Source organism: Acinonyx jubatus, chromosome F2 (assembly GCF_027475565.1).
Source record: "Acinonyx jubatus isolate Ajub_Pintada_27869175 chromosome F2, VMU_Ajub_asm_v1.0, whole genome shotgun sequence".
NCBI lineage: Eukaryota > Metazoa > Chordata > Mammalia > Carnivora > Felidae > Acinonyx > Acinonyx jubatus.
Genome location: NC_069394.1, coordinates 19,558,160 through 19,582,552, shown reverse-complemented (window position 1 = coordinate 19,582,552; position 24,393 = coordinate 19,558,160). Strand labels below are relative to the sequence as shown.

Genomic DNA, 24,393 nt, shown 5'->3' with positions numbered 1-24,393 from the left:
AAAACCAGTGAGGTTTTGGCCTCATACAGCTTCAGGTCTAGTGACAAGGAAGATACTAATGATTCACACAAATATTTAATTTAAACTGTGATGCAAGACTTGGGGTCTCAGATGCAAATTTTTACACATTTCGTTCCTTTTCAGAATTTCATGGTGAACTCTGGAAAGTCATGTGCTGAGTCCCTCATTTTGCCTTTAGCTTCAGAGTCTCTTAATTCCACCCACTAGTGGAATTCATCTCCCAGATGAAATCAGATGTTGTTAGTGTTACAGCTTGTGGTTCTCAGGGGAGAGCCTGTGAAAGTAAAATGATGGAGAGCAAAATGGGAAAACATCCGTTTGGCAGAGGGTCGTATCACTTAAACAAGAATTACGGATGTTGAGTTGATGGAATGCTTTGTTTTGCACATTCCTATTCCTCCTCCAGTCTCTTCCATCTCAGTAAATATCATTGCCATCCACCCAACTGCTTGGGCCAGAAACCTACAAGTCATGCTTGCTTTTCTCTTCTTCCTCCAATTCAAGATACTTCCAAAATGTATTTCAGATGCATCTGTTTGTCTTCATGTCCCCAAATCCCAACCACTGTCATCTCTCACCAGGACTACTGTGGCCCTAATTGGTCTCCTTACATGTATTCTTGCAGCCTTATCACCTGTTCCCCGTCTAGCAACCAAAGAAAATCTGGTTCTGCCACTCTCTTTCTTGAGATCCTTGGAGCAATTGCTTCTGCATTGCTTTCAGTATGAAATCTAAAAGACTTACTGTGGCTGATACAGTCCCGCATGATCTGACCCCCACCTGTCTTTCAAATCTTACCTCCTTGCTCACCTCCATTATCCCCTTTTAGTTCCTCAAACCAGTGATTGTTTTCTCTCTGTTGGAGCTTTTGCATTTGCCATTCTTTCCTCCTAGAATTCTCTTATAGCTTTTCACAGGATCCCTCCTTATCTTTTATTTATTTATTTGTTTATTTGTTTGTTTGTTTATTTGTTTATTTATTATTTTTAATTTATTTTTTTAGTTGACGTGCAGTGCAATATTGATTTCAGGCCTATAATTCAGTGATTCATCACTTACATAATATACCCAGTGTTCATCACAAGTGCCTTCCTTAGTATTCATCACCCATCTAGCCCTCCTTATCTTTTTACACTTGATCTTACATGTCTCCTTCTCTTTAGTTAGGATGGAAAGTCTTTGCAGCATTTTTACCCACACTCAATGACTGGAATTGTGTGGCTTGATTGTTCCCGGGGGTGCTGAGAATTTGAGTATTTTAACTTTTATAGGGCAAGCGAAAGAGAGGTAGGGAGGGTGCAACCCACAGTATCTGCCAGAGCCCCTCATTTCTCCCTTCTTACCTCCCTACTTATTTTCTTCACAGATATGTATTTGTCTTCTTTTAACCCTCCTCTAGGATACATGCTCTATGAGTGCGGGGATAGCATTTAATTCTTTTTTTTTTTTTTTTATGGCATGCCCAATAAAACTGACTTATTTTTTGAGTCAATAAATTAATTTCTGTGGCCAGGGACAGTGGAGACTCTGATCTAGGCACTGTCTCTGCTTTCCTAGAATAAAAAAATCTTTTTTAGAGTGGCAGGTAGCCAGTGGGATTTCATTCTAGCACTTAGCTCACCATATGATCCCTAATAGGCGCTGAAAGTAATTTTTAAAAATCTCAGTTAATTGGATTTCATTTATTCAACTCCTACTATTTCTAAGATACTAAATAGAATTCTTGGAAATTGATTACCAGAGACCCATCTTTATATTCTACAATAGAAGGACAAACATAAAATGTACTACAGACCAGCAGCAACAAGTTAAATCATGTGAAAATCCCTAGCATCTTGCCTGATACTAAGTTGGTACTCATTTTTATTTTTTAAAAGAATTTGAGCATATCGGTGGATGTCTAGACAATATATTATTTCAGTCAGATACTGAGGCGGACAGCACTGAACATATTTGCATGAGAAAATATTTTTCCATTTAACATTTTTGGGCACATGTCCCACCCTTTCAGTAGATTTAATGGAGAAAAGTGAAAACAGCTCTAAGATAAATTAAAGCAATATTTGTTGAGTGACCGTACATGCTAGGCCCCATGCTAGGTGCATGATCTCTGCTCTATCTTGTATAATTACAGTCCTAGGACAGAGGTATTGTCTTCATTTTTGTAGATAGGAACAAATGAGGTTTTTGAGGGATTAAGAATTTTGCCTGTGGTGAATACTTGTATTTGAATTCAGATATGCCCAGATGTAGATCATATGCTTTGGAATCGTTATCGTACATGTGTGGAACTGGTTATATCCAGAGAAGATATAAGCCAGAAATACCCTTAATAACACAGGGCTTTAGGTAATCCTGTGGACAGAAGCATAATATTGCATGTGGGGCCACTCTGCCTTGGTTCTTACTGAATAGCTGTGTCATCCAGTACCAGGGTACTGATAGACGGCATTCTTGCCAAGTAAGAAATTCAAATCACTAAAATGTTGAAAAGTGAAAGGGCTGAGCTTCAGGAACTAGGCAAAAAACCATGTCCTCCTCTCGGAACTTTTTGTATCCCAAGGATTTGAGCAGCCCAAATCTGTTGATCTTTAGGATATAGTCTGACACTGAATTTGAGCTGGGCTCCTGAGTGAATGTTTTCTGTCAGCAGGAAGCCCCAGAGCATGAACACTGGTGTCTCATGATAGCAAGCATAGTCCCTAATGATGTGACTGCAGATAGCCTCCAGCAAGGTCTGTCTAAGCCTCATTAGACACCTTGTTCCACTCAGGGCTTTAGTATCTGGTTTTTCCTCATTCTGGGTTTTGTGTGACACTGGTTCAAGTGCTTGTTCTAGTCAAGTCCCAAAATTTAGACATGTCTCTCTCTGCCCTAAGACTTTAGTCTCTGCTCCACCTGTCCTCCAGCCCCCATGTAAATACAGATTTCTTTCATCAGTACCACGCAGGATCTACAGAGCCTCTGACTGGCAGAGACCAAGGATGCTTGGACCCCACAGGACCTCTCTAGGCCAGTGCTCGTTTTATGGGTCTTCTGTGATTGATAGCATCTTCAAATCAGTTTGACTTCTGGGAGGTGACAACAGTGATTGGCAACGATTACTGCTTATTGATTCATCTTTTATTCTTGGCTCTCATCAAGGATTTCCATTGAGTAGCTTTGTAGATGATATGTGTTTGAAATTCAACATTATGTAAATGTCTGTTGAATTTCCAACACCAATAGTAGGTATTATTTTCTCTATTAGTAATTAGAAACTTAGAGCTGGAAAGATTTCTGCTTATTCTTAACATTATCTTGGGGTCATATGCCTCTTTGAGAATTCAGTGACAGCTATGGGATTCTCTTCCCAGAAAAATAATGGTGTCTGTGTGTGTGTGTGTGTGTGTGTGTGTGTGTGTGTGAGAGAGAGAGAGAGAGAGAGAGAGAGAGAGAGAGAGAGAGAGAGATTTGTACATAGTTTGTTGTTGTTCACAGATTGTCTAAAACTTGCTCATGGACCCCAGGATAAGAATCTCCCAGTCTAACCTTCTCATTATATAGTTAAGGCCCAACTAAATGAAGTGACTTACCCAGGGTTAAGTGAGATAACCTGAACTAGGAACTGATCACACCAATAAATGTGTGAGGTGTATCAACGTCACCCAATTAATACTATTTCCATCCCTCCTGCTCCCCACCCCTACCATCATAGTCATTTTAGTAGCTAAAATGATTTGGGCTGTTTGAGTTTATCCTATGGTCAACTATGTTTAATAATGCTGATTATAATAATAGTGCCTAGCTTTTGTAAAACGTGTACCAGAAACTTACTTTTCTCATTGGACTCTCACAACTTCCGGAAATAGAAGTGAGGATGTGTTATAACCTCCATTTTACAGTAAGAAAGATCGAGACCCAAGCAAGCTGTTCATGGCCAAGTGAGAAGTGAATTGCTGCTCTTCGTGTACCATGAATTCCATTTCGGGGAGCTGGGCTTGCATAGAAACTTCTTGTTTAAAACAAGCCATAGGCAAGGACACAAAGATCCTTGAATTAATGCCCAGACCAGTGTTTCTCCAGACTCACTGTACATCAGGATCACCTGGGAAACTCCTCAAAAAATACCCAAAGATATGGACACAGTTGGTGTGGGGAGAGGCCCAGACATCGGCGCTTTTTGGAAACTCCCAAGTGACTTTAATGTGTAACAGCCAAGGGTGAGAACTATCACCCAGACTCCATAAAAGATGGATATAATGCTTCATAATTCCTTCATGTGGTTAGATAAGGGGCTGCTGTGATTTTCACGCCTCAAATTCAAAGGAAGACAGTGTTCCGTAGTTTGTTTTCGCAATATGCTGCGAAGGCATTTGGATGGTGTACTTTGGGTATTGAGGTATTGCCTTGCAGTGTATCAGTTACAAGCACATTTGGAAATGGATTAGCTCCACTTGATATCAGAATTTGCCCAAAGCAAAACAAGCCAAGAAGCAGTCCCCAAACCTCAGTTAATGCTTTTTCGAGCACTTATTCTTCATGCTGTCTTCTTAGCTGCTTCGAATCATTACAGCGGTGCCGTGTGGCATCCAAGAAACCCAGCTTCCCCTCCCTGTCAGGCTAAAACACGGCTCTTGTTGCATGTCCCATACCTAGGGTGGAATTTCAGGATGGGGCTTTAGCCCCATTTGATGGCAAGGATGCCAGTGAACAGCTGTGGCCTTTTACCATGGGAAGATTCTGCTGTGTTTTGCTCTCTGTGAGCAGTAGAGGCTTTTTGAAAGAAAAGGAAAATATATTGCACACTGTCCCAAGGAAAGGTTAAGGTGGTGGAGGTTAATTTCTTTTTAATTCAAATATACTTTGAGTCTTTAGTTTTAAAAGATGGATGTTTCTCTGCTCAGGAGAAAATGTTTACTTCCCCGCCCCCCCCCCCCCCCACCTTCTCTTCACCTAGAAGAGCCACCCAGATTTGGCAGAAGTGTGTGCTGAGGAGAAGTTCACAAAGCAGGGTTTTTGAATGGGGCTCTTTTGCTGGGGTGGAGAAAGCCAGAGATCTACATAAGGAGGGCCCACAGAGCCCCTCTGCACCTCAAAGGAAAAGGCAGCCTTTGTCATGGCTACGTGTGACCAGCTGTGTTACCACAGTGAGATCATGGTACCCTAACTAAACTGTGTTCTGGGTGGGGTGGCCACCTGCCCATACCCACAGCTGGGGTTGAGGAGGTCAAACTCCACTTCACAGAGCCAGAGTAATCAGGACCAGGCACATGCCGTATCTTTGCCATGATTGTCTCCTGCCTTAGCTAGCTAAGGAAGAAGCAGAGTGACCAGGGGTCCCCATTTCTGTGTATGCCGGAATCCTGGGCTACAGGCCCATGTGTGGAACACAACTTACCTGTCTCAGACCCTGTGGAGAGTTTGAAGTCATTCTTGTCAGGGGCTTCTGATCTTGTGGAAATAGGATATATACAGAGAAATTGCTGGAAAAAAAATACGTTTTCCGTATGTATTCCCTCAGCACATACCTCAGTGACGTATGGTTCCCAAACCTTTATTTCTGGTTGGGTGGCCTGAACTTTCATTTCTAAAGGTTCTGGAATGAGGCTGTTTTCAGGAAGCTGGTGATGAAATCTCTGGAAGGCTATGACCTCGTCGGCTGGTGGGGGGATGCCCTCAAGGGCTTGTACCTGGTCCTTGCTACTGCGTATGGAGTTGAATTATGTACAGAGAGAGTGAGGTTGTTTCTACCATGGCCTCCGTGAGCAAAAATGATCTCTTTCTTCCCTCTGGTTCCTTGGGGGCAGGGAACCAAGGCAGAGGAAGTGTTTAAAATAGGAGTCCTGTGTTTGGTCTCCGCCCTCCAGCCTTAAAAAACAAACCAACAAACACCTTGTTCTAGCAAACTCTGCTTTGGTACACCACATGGCTCATTGCAGGGACTTTATGAAAGACAGAAGAAATATGACCAAACTGGCCACGGCCATCTGGAACACTTTCCTGGACCATTTCTGAATGCTCAGAATCCAAGTCCATTTTCCAGGGTTAACCTATAAATTAATCACTTTCTTGCATAAAGACTTAGCAGAGGAGTTTAGTCCCGGCTCAGAATCCAGTAGTTTGGCATTAGAGTAAAGACGCACAGGGGTAGGAGCTGGCACAAGAGCGTAGACCATGAAATGTAATGTCTAGTATGTTCTTTAGAGATAAGAGGAGGAAGGAACCCATTTTTGTTGGGCATCTTGCTGGGCACGGTGATAATTGCTTCATATGTATCATCTCTCTGATCTTTGTCACATCCCCATAAGCTGGAAATTAGCTATGTTTTATAGCTGACACTGTCAGAGTTTGCGTCCTAGCTTCTGGTTGTGCAAGAAAATGGCCAAAAGCCAAACTAACCCAGGTCTGTTTGGTTCCAGAACCCTAGGTCTTTCCATTATATCATGGTGCCTTTCTTTTTTTTTTTTCCTTCTAGGTTTTTTTTTAACTTTTTGTTTTAAATATATGAAATGTATTGTCAGATTGGTTTCCATACAACACCCAGTGCTCATCCCAAAAGATGCCCTCTTCAATACCCATCACCCACCCTCCCCGCCCTCTCACCCCCATCAACCCCCAGTTTGTTCTCAGTTTTTAAGAGTCTCTTATGCTTTGGCTGTCTCCCACTCTAACCTCTTTTTATCATGATGCCTTTCACATGTGTTGAGATTATTTTACTTTTCTGGTGTTCAATTTCTCCAACTGGCTAATCTTGGCAAAGTCTGTTGCCTACTCTGCCAGGGATTAGGTGTTTCTCCAGGGATGGAGATACTAGAGGGAACCCCAGTCTTGAAATCCAGACAGTTCTATTATGAGCCAGAGTATAACACACAGGCCATGCCTCCTGTTTATTGCTAGACCATGGGAGGCGGGAGGCAGGGGGGCTTTACTCCCAAACTTTAGCCAAATTAGCGTGGAACCTCCCTAGATCCTTCAGCACAAGTTCCTAAACTGAGACAGTGCTGAGCAGGCTGACTGGCACCCCTTCCCCTGGCCCACAGATTGCTTGGTTCCATCTATAGCCCCAGGGACTAGTAGAATAAGGAAGACATTCTAGAGTAGAAACCAGAAGCATAGTTCCCTTCCCTGGGGGTGCTCAGCTCCCATTAGCCATGACAAAGAAGGTCTAAGGTTACTTAGTCCAGATAACACATGCAAAAAGAGGTTGTCCATCTAAGTCCTCCTTATAACCCTTTTACTTTTCCCACCAAAACACTACCAACTAGATGGCAACCTGTGTTGTCTCTGCAAAGTACACACACACACACACACACACACACACACACGCACAATTTTGTTCTTAGCTCAGATCATAGCAGCACCACCTTGGAGATAGAATAAAAAGAATGAAACTGTAGGTCACTCTTCAAGGTTAGATAATGCCCCCAAGACACTACAGGTCACCCCCTAGGAGTGAAACAATGTATTATTGCATTTGTGGAAACAAAGTTGTAATGTAATTATTTGCCTGATGAATAATCTTAGTGCGTACTGCCTCTCATTTAGTAATCTGTCTTCTAAAACCTTTCTATCAATTTTGCTTTTTAGCATAATCCAGAAAAAAACATAATAATTTCTGGGTGTAAGTGCCTAATAGTTAAAAAAAAAAAAACCTAAGGGCAAACAGCTAATTGGGTAAAAGTTTCCTGTGTAGGAAAGAATTTGGGGTCAGGGAGGAAGTCTGACCTTCTGGAGCCTCTTTCCTTTTAGCCATGAGCTCCCGTGGGAGTTAGTACATGCACTGAAAGTGTGTCTGCTGCTGCTGAAAGCCCCAGTTCACAGTTATGTGAAATTCTAAGGAACTTTCTGTACCTACAGTGTAAGCCAACTTTGTAAGAAGGGGGTAGGAGTGATAATTTGCATATCCCCTATGATACGAAGGCTCCCGGATGACAGATTGCTTTCCTTCAGTAGTAAAGGAAGCCCAGGGGATCTTGTGGTTGTGATGTGTGTATGTCGCTTCTCTTCAATGCCTGAACACTTCCTATAGCCTTGGGGAAACACCAGGTGAAGAGTGTGCTGTCTGTCCTCAGCACAAGCAGATCTTGGAAGTGGTCCCAGTGCAGTCAAGAGCTGCATGTGGGAAAGTGACGGAAGCCACCAGGGCAGGTCACAAATCCTCCATTGATCGTTATCCCCATCTCTGAAGGGAACCCCCTGGAAGGCAAATTTTTGTCCTAACTTTTGGAATCTAAGTTCTGTGGAATGAACCCAAGTTCCCTATATCTCTCCCTCCTTTAATTCTTTCTTTTTAGTTTATTTATTTATTTTGAGAGAGAGAGAGAGAGAGGGAAGAGAGCGCATGAGCGAGGAGGGGCAGAGAAAGAGGGAGAGAGAGAGAGAGAGGGAGAGAGAGAGAGAATCCCAGGAAGGCTCTGAGCCATCAGTGCAGAGGCAGATGGGGGGCTTGAACCACAAACCGTGAGATCATGACCTGAACTGAAATCAAGAGTCTGACACTTAACCGACTGAACCACCCAGGCGCCCCTCCCCCTCCAATAAGGACACCATAGTCCCCCTTGACTGACCCCTCCCCCGCACACTGAGCAAAGTGGACTAAGGGCAAGCCTGCATCTGAAGCTGACCTTTGGTCCATTTGGGCTGGAAGGGGGCAGATTCTGTGTGAAACCAGCAGGCACTTTGAACTTCTCAATTTGAAACACACGTTCTCAAGTGTTGCTTTTTGTTGTTGTTTTATTATGAAAGTCATTCTTATACATGGTTGATTTTTCTTCAAGGCTAATAGCACAGTGTGTTCTTTGGGGACACCCCATAGCCAGCGGTATAGCTTACTGAAAATGCATAAAGCTTAGAGGAAAACTCATTCTCTGGAGAGAGAATCCAGTGTTTGTCCAGGAACTGGATCTCTGCCTCCTCCTACACCACTCACTCTCCAACCAGTTGCATATTTGGTGGAGAGATTTATGAGACTGAACATACAGCTGCAAATCTTTTTTTTTCCCCCAAGAACAATGTTCTGCTTTCAAGGCTATTATGCACTAACTACAGACACACAACTTACTGACTATGGCAGCATCTAAAACTCCCAAGTTTTATCCTTGCTGAATGTGAATATTTTTGTAAACCTAAAGCATTCTATGGACGTAAGGAATTCATTCTGTAGAAGTAACTAGCAAATCTTGAGTCAGCTTACTGTAGTTCTGAAGCAACTGTGTTAAAGTGAACATCCTATGGGTAGGACCAGGGATTCCTTAACCGAATTACGCACTCGATTTACCTTAAAATCATGCTGATTGTTTACGGTGGTTTCTGGATTCTCTATTCTTGTGAGATTCTCTTAGATTGGGAAAAATCTCTCTTGGCACCTTGTATTTATTTTTATTTTTCATATTTCTTTTTTTTAATTTTTTTAACGTTTTTATTTATTTTTGAGACAGAGAGAGACAGAGCATGAATGGGGGAGGGGCAGAGAGAGAGGGAGACACAGAATCCGAAGCAAGCTCCAGGCTCTGAGCCATCAGCCCAGAGCCCGACGTGGGGCTCGAACTCACAGACCGTGAGATTGTGACCTGAGCCGAAGTCGGACGCTTAACTGACTGAGCCACCCAGGCGCCCCTTTATTTTTCATATTTCATCTCAATAAATAATGCCAACTCAACGTCTACTTCTGTCCCCCAAACCAGAACCCACAGTGGGCTTTCTTGGGTGTGTGCCATGCCGTGGTTAGTTTGTCTTCAGCAATCTGCATTCATTGAGCTGTTTAGGGGGAGAGACTGTGTGGGAAGAGGGAAAGAAGAGAAAACCCAATTATTTATTTAATGTTTCACTGATACTAAACACTGGGCTTAGTTCTTAATCAGATTTGATTCTCATCATAAACTTGATCCCCACTTTATAGACGAGTAAAGTATAACTCAGAGAATTTGCAACTTGCCCAAAGTCACATGACTAGTAAACTAGGTAAGCGGTAAAACAATTTTATTGCATTGTAGAGAAAATGAACAAATTATTTATGCACATCTCAATTGATCACAAAATGAACTACTCGTGAAACTACTGGCCAGGAATTCTAAGACCACGGGTTAGTTGTCTACTTTTGAAATTGATATAAATTAATCATATTATAATCATAGTATTGAGACTTTATCTCTTTTGGTCCCTGCCTTGCTAAATGTTTTGTTATTTTGAGGTAAAGCCTGAAGCAGTCTTACCCTCCAATCCTTTCTATGTCAAGAACACAAAGAAAACAAGAGAGAAAAGCTAGAGTGGCTTTCACATGAATGGAGTCATTTCACGGATGCAAGTGTCTTGATGAATACAGATTTCCGTGGCAGCAGGGAGACACTTATGTAATCACAGGTGTAGTGTTTCTTTCCAACCACACCCCCTCTTTGGATAACAATTGAATAATTGTGATGGAACTCTTGCCGTACAAGGACTAGTGTGCAATTGCACAATCCCATGGGCACGCGAGTCATCTGTAAGGTGATCATACATCTACCAGGACAGGCACAGCATAGGAATCAGAGGCAAAATTATTTATTGGTTTGCTCCTTATCAAGAGAGAAGCTGGAGTCCAGCGTAGGTATTCACCCCAACCTGATCACACCCTGAAATGTGCTGAATCCCTACCTCTGTCTTCCTGCTAACTCTTATCGGACCTACGGTGATTTTTAAGACTTTTCCCCACTGCCCTCAATCTCAGAAATGACTTACCTGTGACTTATGAAGGCGTTGTTCAACTTCTTCATTAAGGATAATGTCCTTCATATATCCCTTCTTTATAAAGTCAAGGTTTGTACGTATGTGCTTTTTAATACAGAAGAGAAATAATTTCCCTAGGCTGTATGCTTCCTGGTGTTTCTTGTAATGTGTGTTGATTTGCAAAACACAGTGTACCATTGATGCTAATTCGAAGTCTGTTATAACTGAATACGTTACACAATTCCACCTGCAGTTCTGAATCATTCTGTACGTTTTTAGTAACAGGACATTGGAACTGCTGGAACCATAGCAGTTGTTGGGACCACTTAGGGAGAGATGACGTTTTTACTAACAGCCTGATTCCAAAAATATTCCCTTGAGTACAAGCATGATAAATGTTTGGAAGGCTTTTATTTCCCCCTCATCATTCAAGGAAAAAAATGTTGAAGTAAATATCTACGTTCACATATTGTTCGGGATTTTAAGGAAACAAAGAGAGTTATTCAGTGTTAACTGAGTGAAAACCTTTCGAGGTTGGGGAGCCTAAACATCAATATCCCAGATGTCTGAGTGGACCTAGGCTGTTTAATGAGCAGTTAAAGCGAAGAGAAAAACATGTTTGTCTTCTACTCTTCTCTGCATTCCCCAAACTTGCATCTATACATTGTACTTTATAAACCTGTAAGTCAAATGTAGTTCAAATTCCAGATGTGGCACTTAGTTGTGTGACCTTGAGCAAATAATTTAACCTCTCTGACACTCCATTTGTTTATAAGGATTGTATTGGTGATCGTGGGTGGCCAGTGACAGAAACCAGCTATCATACTAGAAATTGACTATAAGGATATAAAGGATGTAAGGGAATGAAATGCAGGTCTAGAGAATCAAACTTGATCAAGGTAGCAACCAGGGCAGATCTGGGGATTTAAGCACCAGAGCAGACGAACTTTCTCTCCTGTGTGACTCAGCTCCAGCTTCAATGGTCCAGGAGAGAGAATTTGGTCATATTGGGGTCAGGTGACCCAATGGATAGGGGAGGACACTGTGATTGGCATTCCCATCCACATCACCTACAGCAGGGGAACATGATACTCCAAAAGTATTACCAAGTTTCTTTTGGCAGAATTGATACCTGGATGGCCTAACTATGTCACCCGTAGCTATTAGGAGAATTTTTTATAAAGTATGTGAAGTACTTAGATTGCTAGTTTGATTAAAAAAAAAAAAAGGATTTCAATAAATGACAGAACTTACTGAGAAGTTGCCTGCTTTGAAACTTACCTTGCCAATAATAATCTCCTCCCAAACTAAATTGTAAGCTTTGTGAAGGCAAAGGCTCAGGTATTTAAATTTTTATTTCATTTCAGTTCTCCAGACACACTAGTTGGTACAAGATGTCTTAGAATTTCCCCCCATCACCCTGTGACAGAAGATCTTCACATAATCTTATGTTCTTAAGGGGTGCTCCGGTGACCGCACAGGTCAGAGGGTTAATCGGCTATGAATGATTCCTGGTGCCCTTGTTCTGTCCCCACTCCTGCCCTCCACTACTCTGGAGAGCATGTGGGGATGCAGAGGATGAGATTGCCTTTATGCCTAGGGTAGCCCTGAATCAGCCTTCTTTTATAAAAGAACAAATCAGTCACAAACTTTGGTATTTTAAAAATGTGGGTGTGTGACTAAATGCTAAATTAAAGGTGATCCCTGGTGATACACACATGTGCATGCGTGCATGAGCACACGCACAGACATACACACGCACCCCCAAAACAAAATGACCTTCTTCTAAACTTAAGTGCAGTTCAAGTCACCAAGGACGGAGGTTGATAACAGGACCGGCATAAAATTGTTTTGGTGCCCCTTGCCCCAGGCCCTTCCCCTTTCGGATTATAGGTTCCCCCGCCCCATCCCGGAGTTTAGCCAGTCCAATAACATGGGCTTTGACCGTTCTGTTGCCAGTGGCCCTTGCCCACCGGGCCCTGATGGCTGCCCTTTTTCTACCCCTAAACGCCTAGGCATAGGTCCTGAGCAGAGGCCACTGAATGCTCATCCCCCCAATCACACAGCCCCCACCATTCAAGTTCTGTAGCCTCCCAGAGCCCCTGCAATCAGGAGGTCCAAAAGACTTCATCTTCGAACTGATCCTGCAGCCGCCCTCTCCAGTCCACAGAGATCTCTGCACTGCTGATATCAGCCCCCTTTCCCTCCAGTTCTTCTTTTGAATAACAGTGTTACTGAGATAGAACTTGCCTTCTTTGTCAAGTGTATATCTCACTTACTTTTGGTATATTCACAGAGTTATGCAACTATTTCCACAATCAATTTTAGAATATTTTCACCACACCTAAAAGAAACCCCATGCTTTTTTAAAAATAAAATATTTATTTCTTGTCCACATTACATGAGGACTGCAAGTTGGTTACAGTTTGGGCTAGAAATCCCGTACTTCTTAGCAGCCACTGCCATACCTGCCCCAGCCCCAAGCGACCACTAATCTACTTTCTGTCTCTGTGGGTTTGTCTATTCTGGACTTAGAATATAAATGGACTTGCACAAGATGTGGTCAGCTGTGACTGACTTCTTAGCATAATGATTCTGAGGTTCGTCCATGTTGTAGCATGTAACTGGTTCCATCTGATTGCTGCATAATATTCCATTATACGGATATACCAAATTTTATTTCTCTTTTCATTAGTTGGTGGACGTTTGGCATCTTTCAGTTCTTGAAGCACTAAGTCCCCCTGTCTTCAGCTCTTTCCCTCTGGCCCCAGATCAGGGATTGCGGACTCAAATGTCTGCTAGGTGGAAGGAAAAGAGGAAGCGGTGAGGACACATGGCAGATGTGCCCATCTAGAGAACGTGTGCCCATCTAGTATGGGCAGCCCCTACTTCACCATTGCCAAGTGGCCATTCTGAACTAGTGCTTTTGGAGCTGTAGGTTGCTCCAGAGGGGCTGGATTCTGGATTTTTATGTGGAAATTTCCTATGTTTTTAGTAGGAAACAAACCTCATGGGAGAGAGACGGAATACAATTCTGCTTGAGACTAAATGCTAAATTAAAGGCGATCCCTGGTGATACAGAGACACATCTCACCTTCAGGAGCCCATGAAGAGTTAGCTGGAGTGTGGGCTCACCTGGAAACTACTGCCTTCTCATTTGGCAACACAAAACAGCTATTCATCCTTGTGGAGGAAACAAGGACCCAGGTCTAAAATCAGTACTCTGGATCGGGAGGGAGTGGAATTTCTCTCATTCTTTGGCTCATCAGTAGGCTGGGGCAGGAAAAACAAAGCACCACTAATGTCAACATTAAATTAGTGCTCGGTTGTCCTGCAAATTACTTGTGGCCTACTTCAGGATGGATTATAACCTGCTGGCATGACTTTGATTATGATTATGACTTCAACCATGGTTGAGAACTGCTGATCCTGCACAAGATGTGCCCTGAATCCATAAGGACAGATTTATGGAACTGGGAAGGAAAAACCAGTAATGGTGTGGTCTCCTCATATACAAAGATGCCATGGTAATATATGTTGGGGTGTGGGAAATACTGAGGTTCGTGACAACAGCAAGTGTTTATTGAGGAAATAACCGCTCTGCTTGCCACAGTCCATTTTCCATTTTGTTTTGCATGTGACTACAAAGGAAGTGGGTATTTAAAAAAATTTTGTCTTTAAGTTTACTTATTTATTTTGAGAGAGACAGAGACAGTGTGAGTGGGGGAGGGGCAGAGAGAGAGGAGGAGAGAGAGAATCCCCAGCAGGCTCTGTGCCATTAGAGCAGAGCCGGACACGGGGCTCAAACCCACGAGCTATGAGATCCTGACCTGAGCTGAAACCACGAGTCGGACGCTTAACCCACTCAGTCACCCAGGTGCCCCAGAAGTGGGTATTTTTAAAGGGAAAGAAGTGAATAGAAACCAGCAGTCTAGTGCCTGACATTGGCAAAGAGGTTTTAACTTCATCACCTAATTTGAGCCTGTGGGGATAAGCGTTTTTACCTAACCCTGTTTTATAAATTGAGACATGATAGAGGAGAAATGACATGATTAAGGCCATCAAACAAAGGAGCCAAAGACTTACATCCTTATCATTAGATTCCAAATCCCCTATCTTTTCCATAAATATATAGCTGCCCTTCTAATACTTTCCAATTTTGGTTTAAGTAACAGGTATAGATATGTTTACACCTAACAATATAGTGTTTTAAGGGCGCTTGTGTGGCTCAGTTGGTTGAGCATCCGACTCTTGATTTTGGCTCAAGTCATGATCCCAGGGCTGTGGGATCAAGCCCCATGTCAGGCCCCATGCTGAGCATGGAGCCTGCTTAGGATTCTCTGCCTCTGTCTCTGTCTCTCTCTCCTGCCCCTCTTCCCCACTCATGCTCTCTCTGTCTAAAATAAAACATAATAATAAAAATAAAAATAGTGTTTTATTGTATATTTATTTTACATATTTTATTTTATTGATATTTTTTAGATATAAAATATTTACTATAATTTGTATTATATTAATAGTGTTTGAGTTTATATTGTTATTACCCACTCAGAAAGGAAATGGGGATTTTCAAAATGTTTTAATATTTTTTATTCTTTGAGTTATCAACATTAAATTAACTATATAATAAATAATGGGGATCAGGTGTGCATCTCATTTACCCAGGCATTATAAAGAAATTTGATGATAATAACAGATATGGGAGACATTAATCAGTCTCAGCCAGTCTCCTTTGCTTTCCCTCTCCTCACCTTCTCTCCCTTCTTTCCTCCTTTTTATTTTCTTATTTTCCCAGTCAGTGAGGTGATAATTTATAAGAAGCAAGAAGTCCTTCAGACTCAAGAAAAATTGTGCTTTTTTGCTTAATGCATTTATACATTCAATTCATTCAACAGTGAATATTTATAAAGTTACTACATTGGTTTCCTATTGCTGCTGTAACAAAGTAACACAAACTTGGCAGCATAAAACAAAGAAATGTTATCGCCTTAGTTCTGGAGGCAGCAGTCTACAGGTGTCACAGGTCTGCATTCCTTCTGGGGCTTCAAAGGGGAGAAGCCACTGCCTTGCCTTTTTCAGCTAATAGAGGCCACCTGCATTCCTTGGCTCCTGGCCCCTTCCTCTTTTCTCTCCAACTTCTTGCTTCTCTTGTGCCTTTACTTTCATGTCTCCCTCTCATAAAGAACCTTGTGGTTACCTTGGGCCCACCTGAATAACTCAGGATAATCTCCTGATGTTAAAATCAGATGATTAGCAACCCGTTCTATCTGTAGCCCTAACTCCCCATTGCCGTGTAAACTATGCACAGGTTCTAGGGATGAGGACATAGACCTCTTTGAGGACTGGGGATATTGTATCTACTGTATACCGGGTACCATATGGACTTCTATTCTGTTGGATTCAGTTTTGCTAATTAGATGTACTTATCACTGACAGCTGGAGATCTGTGTGTCCATTTTTCTGTTGGAGTGCTCATATGTCCAATGTCTGCCTCTTCAGACACACAACAGATATACCATAATGCCCAGCATCTGATGTCACCACTAACCTCAAGAGAAGTACCTCCATTTGAGGCTGTGCCTGTGGATCACTATCAAGCTCACTACGACATATCCAGAGAGGCCTCTCATTACTGAATGATGCTTTTTATTAGAATTCTGTCTCCTATCACAGGTTAACTAATACTGAGTGTAAAAGTTGATCTTTGTTGGTCTCATCCACTTTCACAAGGATGGGAAACAGGGTAATGTGTGGAATTTAGCATCTCAATGGGGCACCTTGGCAAGTGAAAGGAGGCATTATTAATATTCATGCAGGGGGCACCTAGGTGGCTCAGTCAGTTGAGCATAGACTTTGGCTCAGGTCATGATCTCATAGTTTGTGAGTTCAGCGCAGAGCCTGCTTTAGATCCTCTGTCCCCTCTCTCTCTGCCCCTCCCCTGCTTGCACTCTCTCTCTCTCAAAAATAAATAAAACATTAAAAAAACATAATCACGCAGGAACAGTTGGTGTAAAAGAGGACTATGTTGGGAATAGTGGGCCATAGGGTCTCCCTAAATATCGAGCCCAAATGAATAGCAGCCATAAACACTGGCTGTAAAAGCATATTGCATACTCCGTTGGTTCAGAGCACTGCGATACAAGCTTGATGTCCTTTGCTTCATTTAATTCTTACAACAATCTTATAAGGTAGGCATTATTATTATTATTATTATTATTAATCCCTAGTTTAGAGTTGAGGGAAACAAAGCTCAGAAATTTAAATACCTAGCTTAAGCTAGTAAGTTGCTAAGTTAGGATTTAAACCTAATTTTGTAAAACACTAAGCCAAATGCTTTTTTCTGTTATCCTGCCTTCCAGAAAAAGTATAGATTCTTGGAAATTGTTGTTGCCAGCTGGGTAAGGTTGGGTATTTTAAGAGAGGTTAGATATTAGAGATACACAGTGCTTTTATTAGAGGTCTATGAAAAACCAGGAGCTATAATAGATACTTTTTCTTTGTCTTTCCTTTAGGTCTGTCAGTTTGTTGTCTCTGTAAATGGGCTCAATGTGCTGCATGTAGACTACCGGACGGTGAGCAATCTGATTCTGACGGGTCCTCGGACGATCGTCATGGAAGTCATGGAAGAGTTAGAATGCTGAGCAGGTGGACATCCTGGCCCTTAAGTGGCCTGAGGATGATCAAAGCCAGGACAACACAAAGCAATGCAATGACAAGACTTCCATACAAATGGATGGTTTTGGACACACAAATTTTTTCTCCATATATACACATCTTGATTTGAGTTTCGTACACTGTTTGAATGTGGAAGAACCGGGTAGATCATCTTTAAAACAAAACAAAACAAAACAAAAGAAAACAAAACAAAACAATTTATGTCAGTATAGAAAAACATTGAGAAATGGAATTTTCTTACATAGTAGAATTGCCTTACTTGATTTCCATGTGTTGGTCTCACCTGTTGTTTTTTTAATCTTAGTTTGCAGAAAGTTGTTGAAATGCTTCTCTGGCCAAAATAGCAATGTGCTAAAATCCCCTCCTAGGAATCAATAGAGTAGTTATTACAGATTTTAAATGGTTCTCTTACCAAAATGATTATGGAACTGTTTATTAAAGGATCTGAATCTCACCAACCTTCAAGTAATGCAGCATCCAAAGGAATATTACCTGTTAACTAGCATTTTGAAGAAGGTTCTAAAGCATTCAAGTGCTTAAAAGCCATTGAAAAAATGGCTTTTTCTTAATTCCTGCCTTTAGTATCAACTTGTAACATATGATCTCAATTATGGCATTAGTTAGAAAACAAAAACCACGTGATAATATGGGTGAGAGAAATAGGGAGATAATACTTACAATTTTGTGCTCTGACTTCTTTCTGACCCTAAATAATTTTGTTCTGTCAATCAGCTACAGAAGCCTTCTAGAGTTAATCCAGAATATGTTGAATGTCAAAACAGAGGAATTTGTATATATACATATCAAGCCTCTGGCAAGATTTCACTTTGAAGTTGTCCCTTTTTAAGTGAAGTGTTCTAGGACTTGGCCCATATGTGATAAAACTTGAAATTAAATTGCTTCATTGGCCTGAATTTTTACTAGCTTTCTAGCATGACATATTCTAGGGACATAACATGTCTTGCTTATTTGGTGGGATTATTTTTCACCCAAACATCGTCTTGCATTGTAATTTTTCAACTCACTGTATATACGCACATTTCTTCTTTTGTTTTAGAAAAGAATGCATTTGGGAATTTGGTGTGTAGAGGAAATTCCTCAAAGTGCCAAATTAGGTAGTCAGGGAACGCAAAATTCCATTCTGAATAACCAGGTTTCTTTCTTATCATGTATTCACAAAATAAAGTACGAATGCTGTACCTCAGCCATTCTTTTTGTGATAGGTTATCATAACGTACTGGTACTGGTAGGATGGACATGCCATGCTAAAGATGTTACATATATATGTTTCCAGTAATCCAACTTTTCTGATCTGTAGCGTTAGTCAGAAAGCAGGATTTTGAAGTAACATAAAAGGTCTAACAATATAGTCCCGTCGATCTACGTTTGGGAACTAGTATCGTCTGTGTGTGTGTGTATGTGTGTTTATACTGTATGCCAGGCTTTGTGCTACGGCACTTAACATATGTGATCTCTTTGAATCTTCATCAAACCCTGCAAGATAGGTATTATCACCCTCATTTTTCAAGTGTGGAAACTAAGTCTGAGCAAACTTAAAAATAGTCTCTATGTTCACACAGCTGCAAGAACTCGTAAGATTCAGACGTGGGCTTATTCAACGCTAACGCCTGTGTTACCGTCCCTCCCCGAGCGTCTCCCCATTTAGGGACCTAATGTTGTGGGCTTCTTCTGTATCCAGTGCTGTGCTAAAACTATACGTCACTTATTCCTCCTGACCTGTGAGGTCAATATAGTCATTTTCTCCATTTTACATCTGAGGAAAGGACTCATAGACAGCTTATTCATGTACCTAAGGCCACACATCTAATAAATGGGAGACCTTATGGTTCAGCTTTAAAAGTTTTTAGAACATCTTTAAAAGATGAGTCTTAAACGCTTTCTGTGACCAGGGGTTCGTTAAGCGACAAAAGAGGAAGAATGGCTTCTTCTTGCCAGCCGTCTGTACTTTGTACTCATGTCCCAGTGTGCATCATCTCAGGCCCTGGCATACACCATCCCTTCCCTTTAACCAGTCTAAGCACCAGAGAAGCATCTGCCTTCTGTCTTCCACACAGCCTCCTTCCTGCAGGTAGACTTTCTTTGATTCGGAGAGTGTTATTGATATCTTTGGTCAAATGAATACTGAGGGAAGGAGAGAAGGAAAGAAAGGGAGGAACTATTTCTCCCTTTGGCTCTCATAGCCTTCAGTTTAAAGGCCAAATGACGGATAATTCAACCGAAGGCCAAGAGAGCTTTACCCTAGCTGTTCTTCAGCCCATTTTTGACATCCTTACAATGTGATTAAAGTGAATGATCCCATTCCTGTAGGGGCACTAGTTAGCTCCCTCCAGCCTTTGCACAATTTCTCCTCTCCGAAATATTATTTCACCTTCTTTGCCTGGGAAAATCTGTCTAATTAACCCCCCTTAGATATTATCTTCTCTGAGAAACCTTTGCCCACTCTGTAGTTCTGGGGTTGACTCCCCTTCTCTAAATTCCCATGGACCCTTATGCATCAACACCCTCTAATTACAGCATTGGTATTTGCTTTGAGGTGGTCCATCATGTGTCTGTCTCCCTAACTGCACTCTGAGTATCTGCAGAATGTTCCCTTCACCTAGCCCAGTTTGTGACACAGTAGTGTATCAGCTATCCACGCTGCCCAAAAAACCACCTGCAAACATGGCTTATAACATTCTATGTGCTCATGATCCTGTGGATTGGCAGTTTTGGCAGAGCTCTGCTGGGATGGCCAGCCATTACTCAGTGTGGTGCTGGTTGGGTTCCCGCAAACGTTTGTGGTCTGGGATGGCCCAGCGCATGTGTCTTGCAGCTGGCTGAGGTGCCTCCATTCTACCCCATTTGGCCTTTCCCCACAGCTGCCCAGCCTTCCACATTAGGCCTCATGAGTTCAAAGAAGGTGAAAATGAAAACTGTGGGACCTTTTGTGGACTCGCCTGGAAAGTCACAGTGTTACTTCCGTAGCATGTCGTTGGTCAAAGCACGTTCGCAAAACTAGCTCCAAGTCAAGAGGTGGGAAATAGATCTACCTTTAATGGGAGGAGCTGCAGAGAATTTGTGGCTACTTTTAATCCACCAAGAGTAGGCACTCCCCATTCATGGAATAAAGGACCTAAGAAGTTACCTAGTTATTGAAAGGCAAGACGCAAATAACTGACCAAACACTGGGTAGAAGTTTGATAGGAAGTTGTAAAGAAAGCCCAGTGCCTAATGAAAACTTCAAAGTTGGAAAATCCTGAAATGATAGTGCCTCACGGAGCCACGGACAGCAGTTTAATCTTCTGCTGATGGGGAAACTGCAGTATGGAATGATCAGGGGCCACGCCCAACTCATGAGGCTTGTTGAGGCTGGAGCCTGGGCTAGACATCAGTCTTCTGCCCTCCCATGACATGTCCTTTACAAGATAGCTTTCTGTGGTGGATGCAAGTATGGCGAAGCTAGGCCTTTGGCTCTGGGGTATTCATAAAATGCAAGGGGCACCATGTACCCATGAAGGTGAAGGGCATACATTTTAACTGACTCAGGCCTTGGGTTGTTAAATCGTATCATTAAAAAAAGTATTTTGTGTGATATTTTAACAGATGAATTGCTTTAAAATTTAGGAACTTCATTCCTGAATATAACACCAAGAATTATTCTAAATTAACAGTAAACAATATTTCTAAGAGCTTTTATTTCCTGTGTGTGTGTGTGTGTGTGTGTGTGTGTGTGTGTGTTTATCAGTGTGTGTGGTTTCACTCACTGAGAATCCCTGAAATGGCTTTCTTTGTTCCCAGAGAAAACACTTTGATTTTTCAGGTGTTTGTGTAATGTGTTCATGTTTCTGTGATGGAGGTGGAAATCTTTTTTGTTTCCTCATTAGCATAATATGTGCTATCAGTGCAAATTTCAAAGCCATGTTTGTTATTTCTGCTGTAGAGAGAAAAATGCAGTTGCCTTTTGGGTTGGTCCTATTGTGTGGTGTTTTATTATTAATCTCTGATAAATAATTGCATAAACGGATAGGGGGACTAGTTGAGTAATGATGGGTGACAGGAAGAAGATATCCACGTTTGAGTAGATGAGATGCAGTCAGCTTCATATCATCTTATAAAAGGTGAATGCACTGGGGTGGTGGCAATTAGCAACTAAAAATCATTGCTTTCAGTTCAAAGTGGAGTCTTACATTTCCAAGTACTCTTTTCAAATATTTGTGACAATAACCTACTTTCAAGACCCATTTTAAACTGACATTTACTATTCTCTCCTGTTGAGTATTAATCCTGTTTCATTTTTGATCAGCATAACTCTGGAATGTTTCAGTTTTGCCAACTGGTTAGAGTCCATTGATACCATTGTTTTAGCCATTTATGGTAGGATTTCAGGTGTCATATGCTTTTCCTCAGTTCAACACCAAAAGGACAAATCTACAGCGTACCAAAATGAAATTCATCATCAAAGTTACCTATGATATTGTTAAATGCATTAATATATGTACTTAATATATATGTTTATTTTTAAATTAGGTTGAATTTATGTTTTCCTTTCTTAAGAATTATAGCAGAATACTTAAAATTGAAATATGAAAATAGATTGTATAGAGTGAAATAAATGTTAAATTTTTAAAACAATGACTTTACGTTTATAGCATTTCCTGTCTTTTAGCACAAATTAGCCACTTTTTATCCTAAGAAAGGGTTGCATTATAAAGTTGCTCTACTAGTAACCTATCAGAAAAAACACATGGGACTCATATCTACTTCTCTAATGTAGCCAAAAGTGCCATTTGTAACACTACTTAATGATGGATGTTTTCTGAAGCTCTTTTGCCTGAAAAAAAGTGCATTAAAAAGCTTTTTCCGTACTGTATTCGATTTGGAATCATTTTCTGCCTGGTATTTCATCCTGGTATTGCTGAGTATTATGGAATAGTCTATATGGAAAAATGTTATATAGTTATTTACTACTCTGGGAGAATGTTAGTTCTTTTTCTATTTTCAACTAATTAGGAAATGGATTACATAATTCAGTATGTGTAAGGGCAGGGTAAAATATGAGGGTAAGTGATTATTTGGATTGCACTCAATATTAACCAAAAGAACTTTACATTTTTCTCTCGTGTATTCCTTCCTTCCTTCCTTCCTTCCTTCCTTCCTTCCTTCCTTCCTTCCAGGAATCTTGCTGAAACTATGTTTTATTAAACACTGAATATAGGCCCTGGGTCTACAAAACTGAGTAGGTATGACCTTGAATCCATCCTTTGAGTCACTTTTAGGCCTGCCTCCTAAAAGTGTTCTCTCCATGGAGGGGTGGGGGATATGAAATCATGGTGTTCAAGCAGATGGTTTCATGTGCCAGAAACCACCATCTGACCCAAGAACCAGAACACTGACAATAACTTACATTTAACTGTATCTTCCTTCACAACCATGTCCCCCACTTGCCCTTACTCAAGGTAACCACAGTGGTGAGTGTTGAGTTTACCATTCTTTTGCTCTTGATAATTGTTAAGATTTTTTTTAATGAACTTTATTAAAAGAGCGTCAAGTTTTATATAATATTCTGAGATTTACATGTTTTCATTCAGGATTATATTACTAAGATTCTTCTAGATTTTTTTGTGTGTGTGGTCATAATTAATTCATTTTTCACAGCTTCATAAATTTCTAGGGCACAAGTTGTCTATTTTCTTGTCGTTAGGCATTTGGTTTGTTTCCACTGCCGTCGTCATCATCACTAATGGGGCTGTTATGAACATTCTTCCACCATCTCCTGGGAATAAGTGAAGGAGTTTATCTTAGGTATTTACTTGGGAGAAGAACCACTTAGTCATGGGAAACGTGAGTGCTGTCTTTACCAGATCACATCTAACTAGTTCCCGAAGTGGTGAACAGATGTACATTCCCATCCAGAATATCAAAGTGATATGTGTTGTCAATACCTTCTCCAACACTTAATATTCAGAGACGTAATTTTTGTCAAATAAATGCCTATTTGGTCAATGACAATGAGAGTCTGAATTTGCTGCAAAGCTCATAAATAAATTTAAAGCACAGAAAATGCAATTAGTAGTTTGTAATCCTAACTTACTATAGCAATGTCTTCATGATGCCCGGATGTCTTGAAACTTTTTATCCTTTAACAACTCTGTGATTCTGATGAAGCAAGGATTATTGGAAGTTTGTAAGACATACTTAAGAACATCCAACAAATAATTATTAAGCACCTACTATGGGTCTGTCTCTAAGTCTTTGGCAAACAACTATAAATAAGACAGGTCCTCATCCATACGAAGTTTACATATTCTTGGGAGCCACAGACAATAAGTAAGTTACATAAAGAAAATAGTTCATTTTTGGGGTACCTGGGTGGCTCAGTCGGTTGAGCATCTGACTTTGGCTCATGTCATGATCTCGCTGTCTGAGAGTTCAAGCCCCGCGTCGGGCTCTGTGCTGACAGCTCAGAGCCTGGAGCCTGCTTTGGATTCTGTGTCTCCCCTTTCTCTCTGCCCCTCCCCCGCTCCTGCGCGCGCGCACGCGCGCGCGCGCGCGCGCTCTCTCTCTCTCTCTCTCTGTCAAAAACAAATAAACATTAAAAAAAATTAAAGAAAAAAAAGAAACTAGTTCATTTTAGATAAGGGTAAGTGCTAAGAATTAACTGAAACCAGATGGGGTGATGGGAAATGACTAGGATTCCAACGATGTAGTCCGTAAAAACCATGTTACTCCGTTCCAGTGAGGCACCAGTCACGTTACAGTCTATGCGAACAGTGCCCTCTGAAGTTATGCAGTGCAACAGCCCTTTACAAAAGCCTCTGCAAACCTCTTTCCAAACCTGACTGAGTTACTACCTGAAGGATGGGATTGAGCCAGCCTTAGGGAAATCTGGAAGAAGAGTATTGCCGGCAGAGGAAACAACGAGTCCGAAGATACTAAGGCTAGAGAGGTCAGAGGGGTTAAGAGCATGGGATCTGGAGACATACAGGCCTAGATTCAGATTCCAATTCTCAG

General features: G+C 41.3%; 1 protein-coding gene across 1 annotated transcript in view; it reads left to right on the top strand.

The window, feature by feature from the left end:
• DEPTOR (DEP domain containing MTOR interacting protein) overlaps positions 1-22,252 on the top strand; it is a 135,287-nt gene extending 113,035 nt beyond the window's left edge. The window contains exon 9 of the mRNA XM_015085654.3: positions 17,220-22,252. Coding sequence (XP_014941140.1) covers positions 17,220-17,348 — 129 coding nt within the window. The 3' untranslated portion in view covers positions 17,349-22,252. The remainder of the gene's footprint in view (positions 1-17,219) is intronic.
• Positions 22,253-24,393: the final 2,141 nt, after the last annotated feature.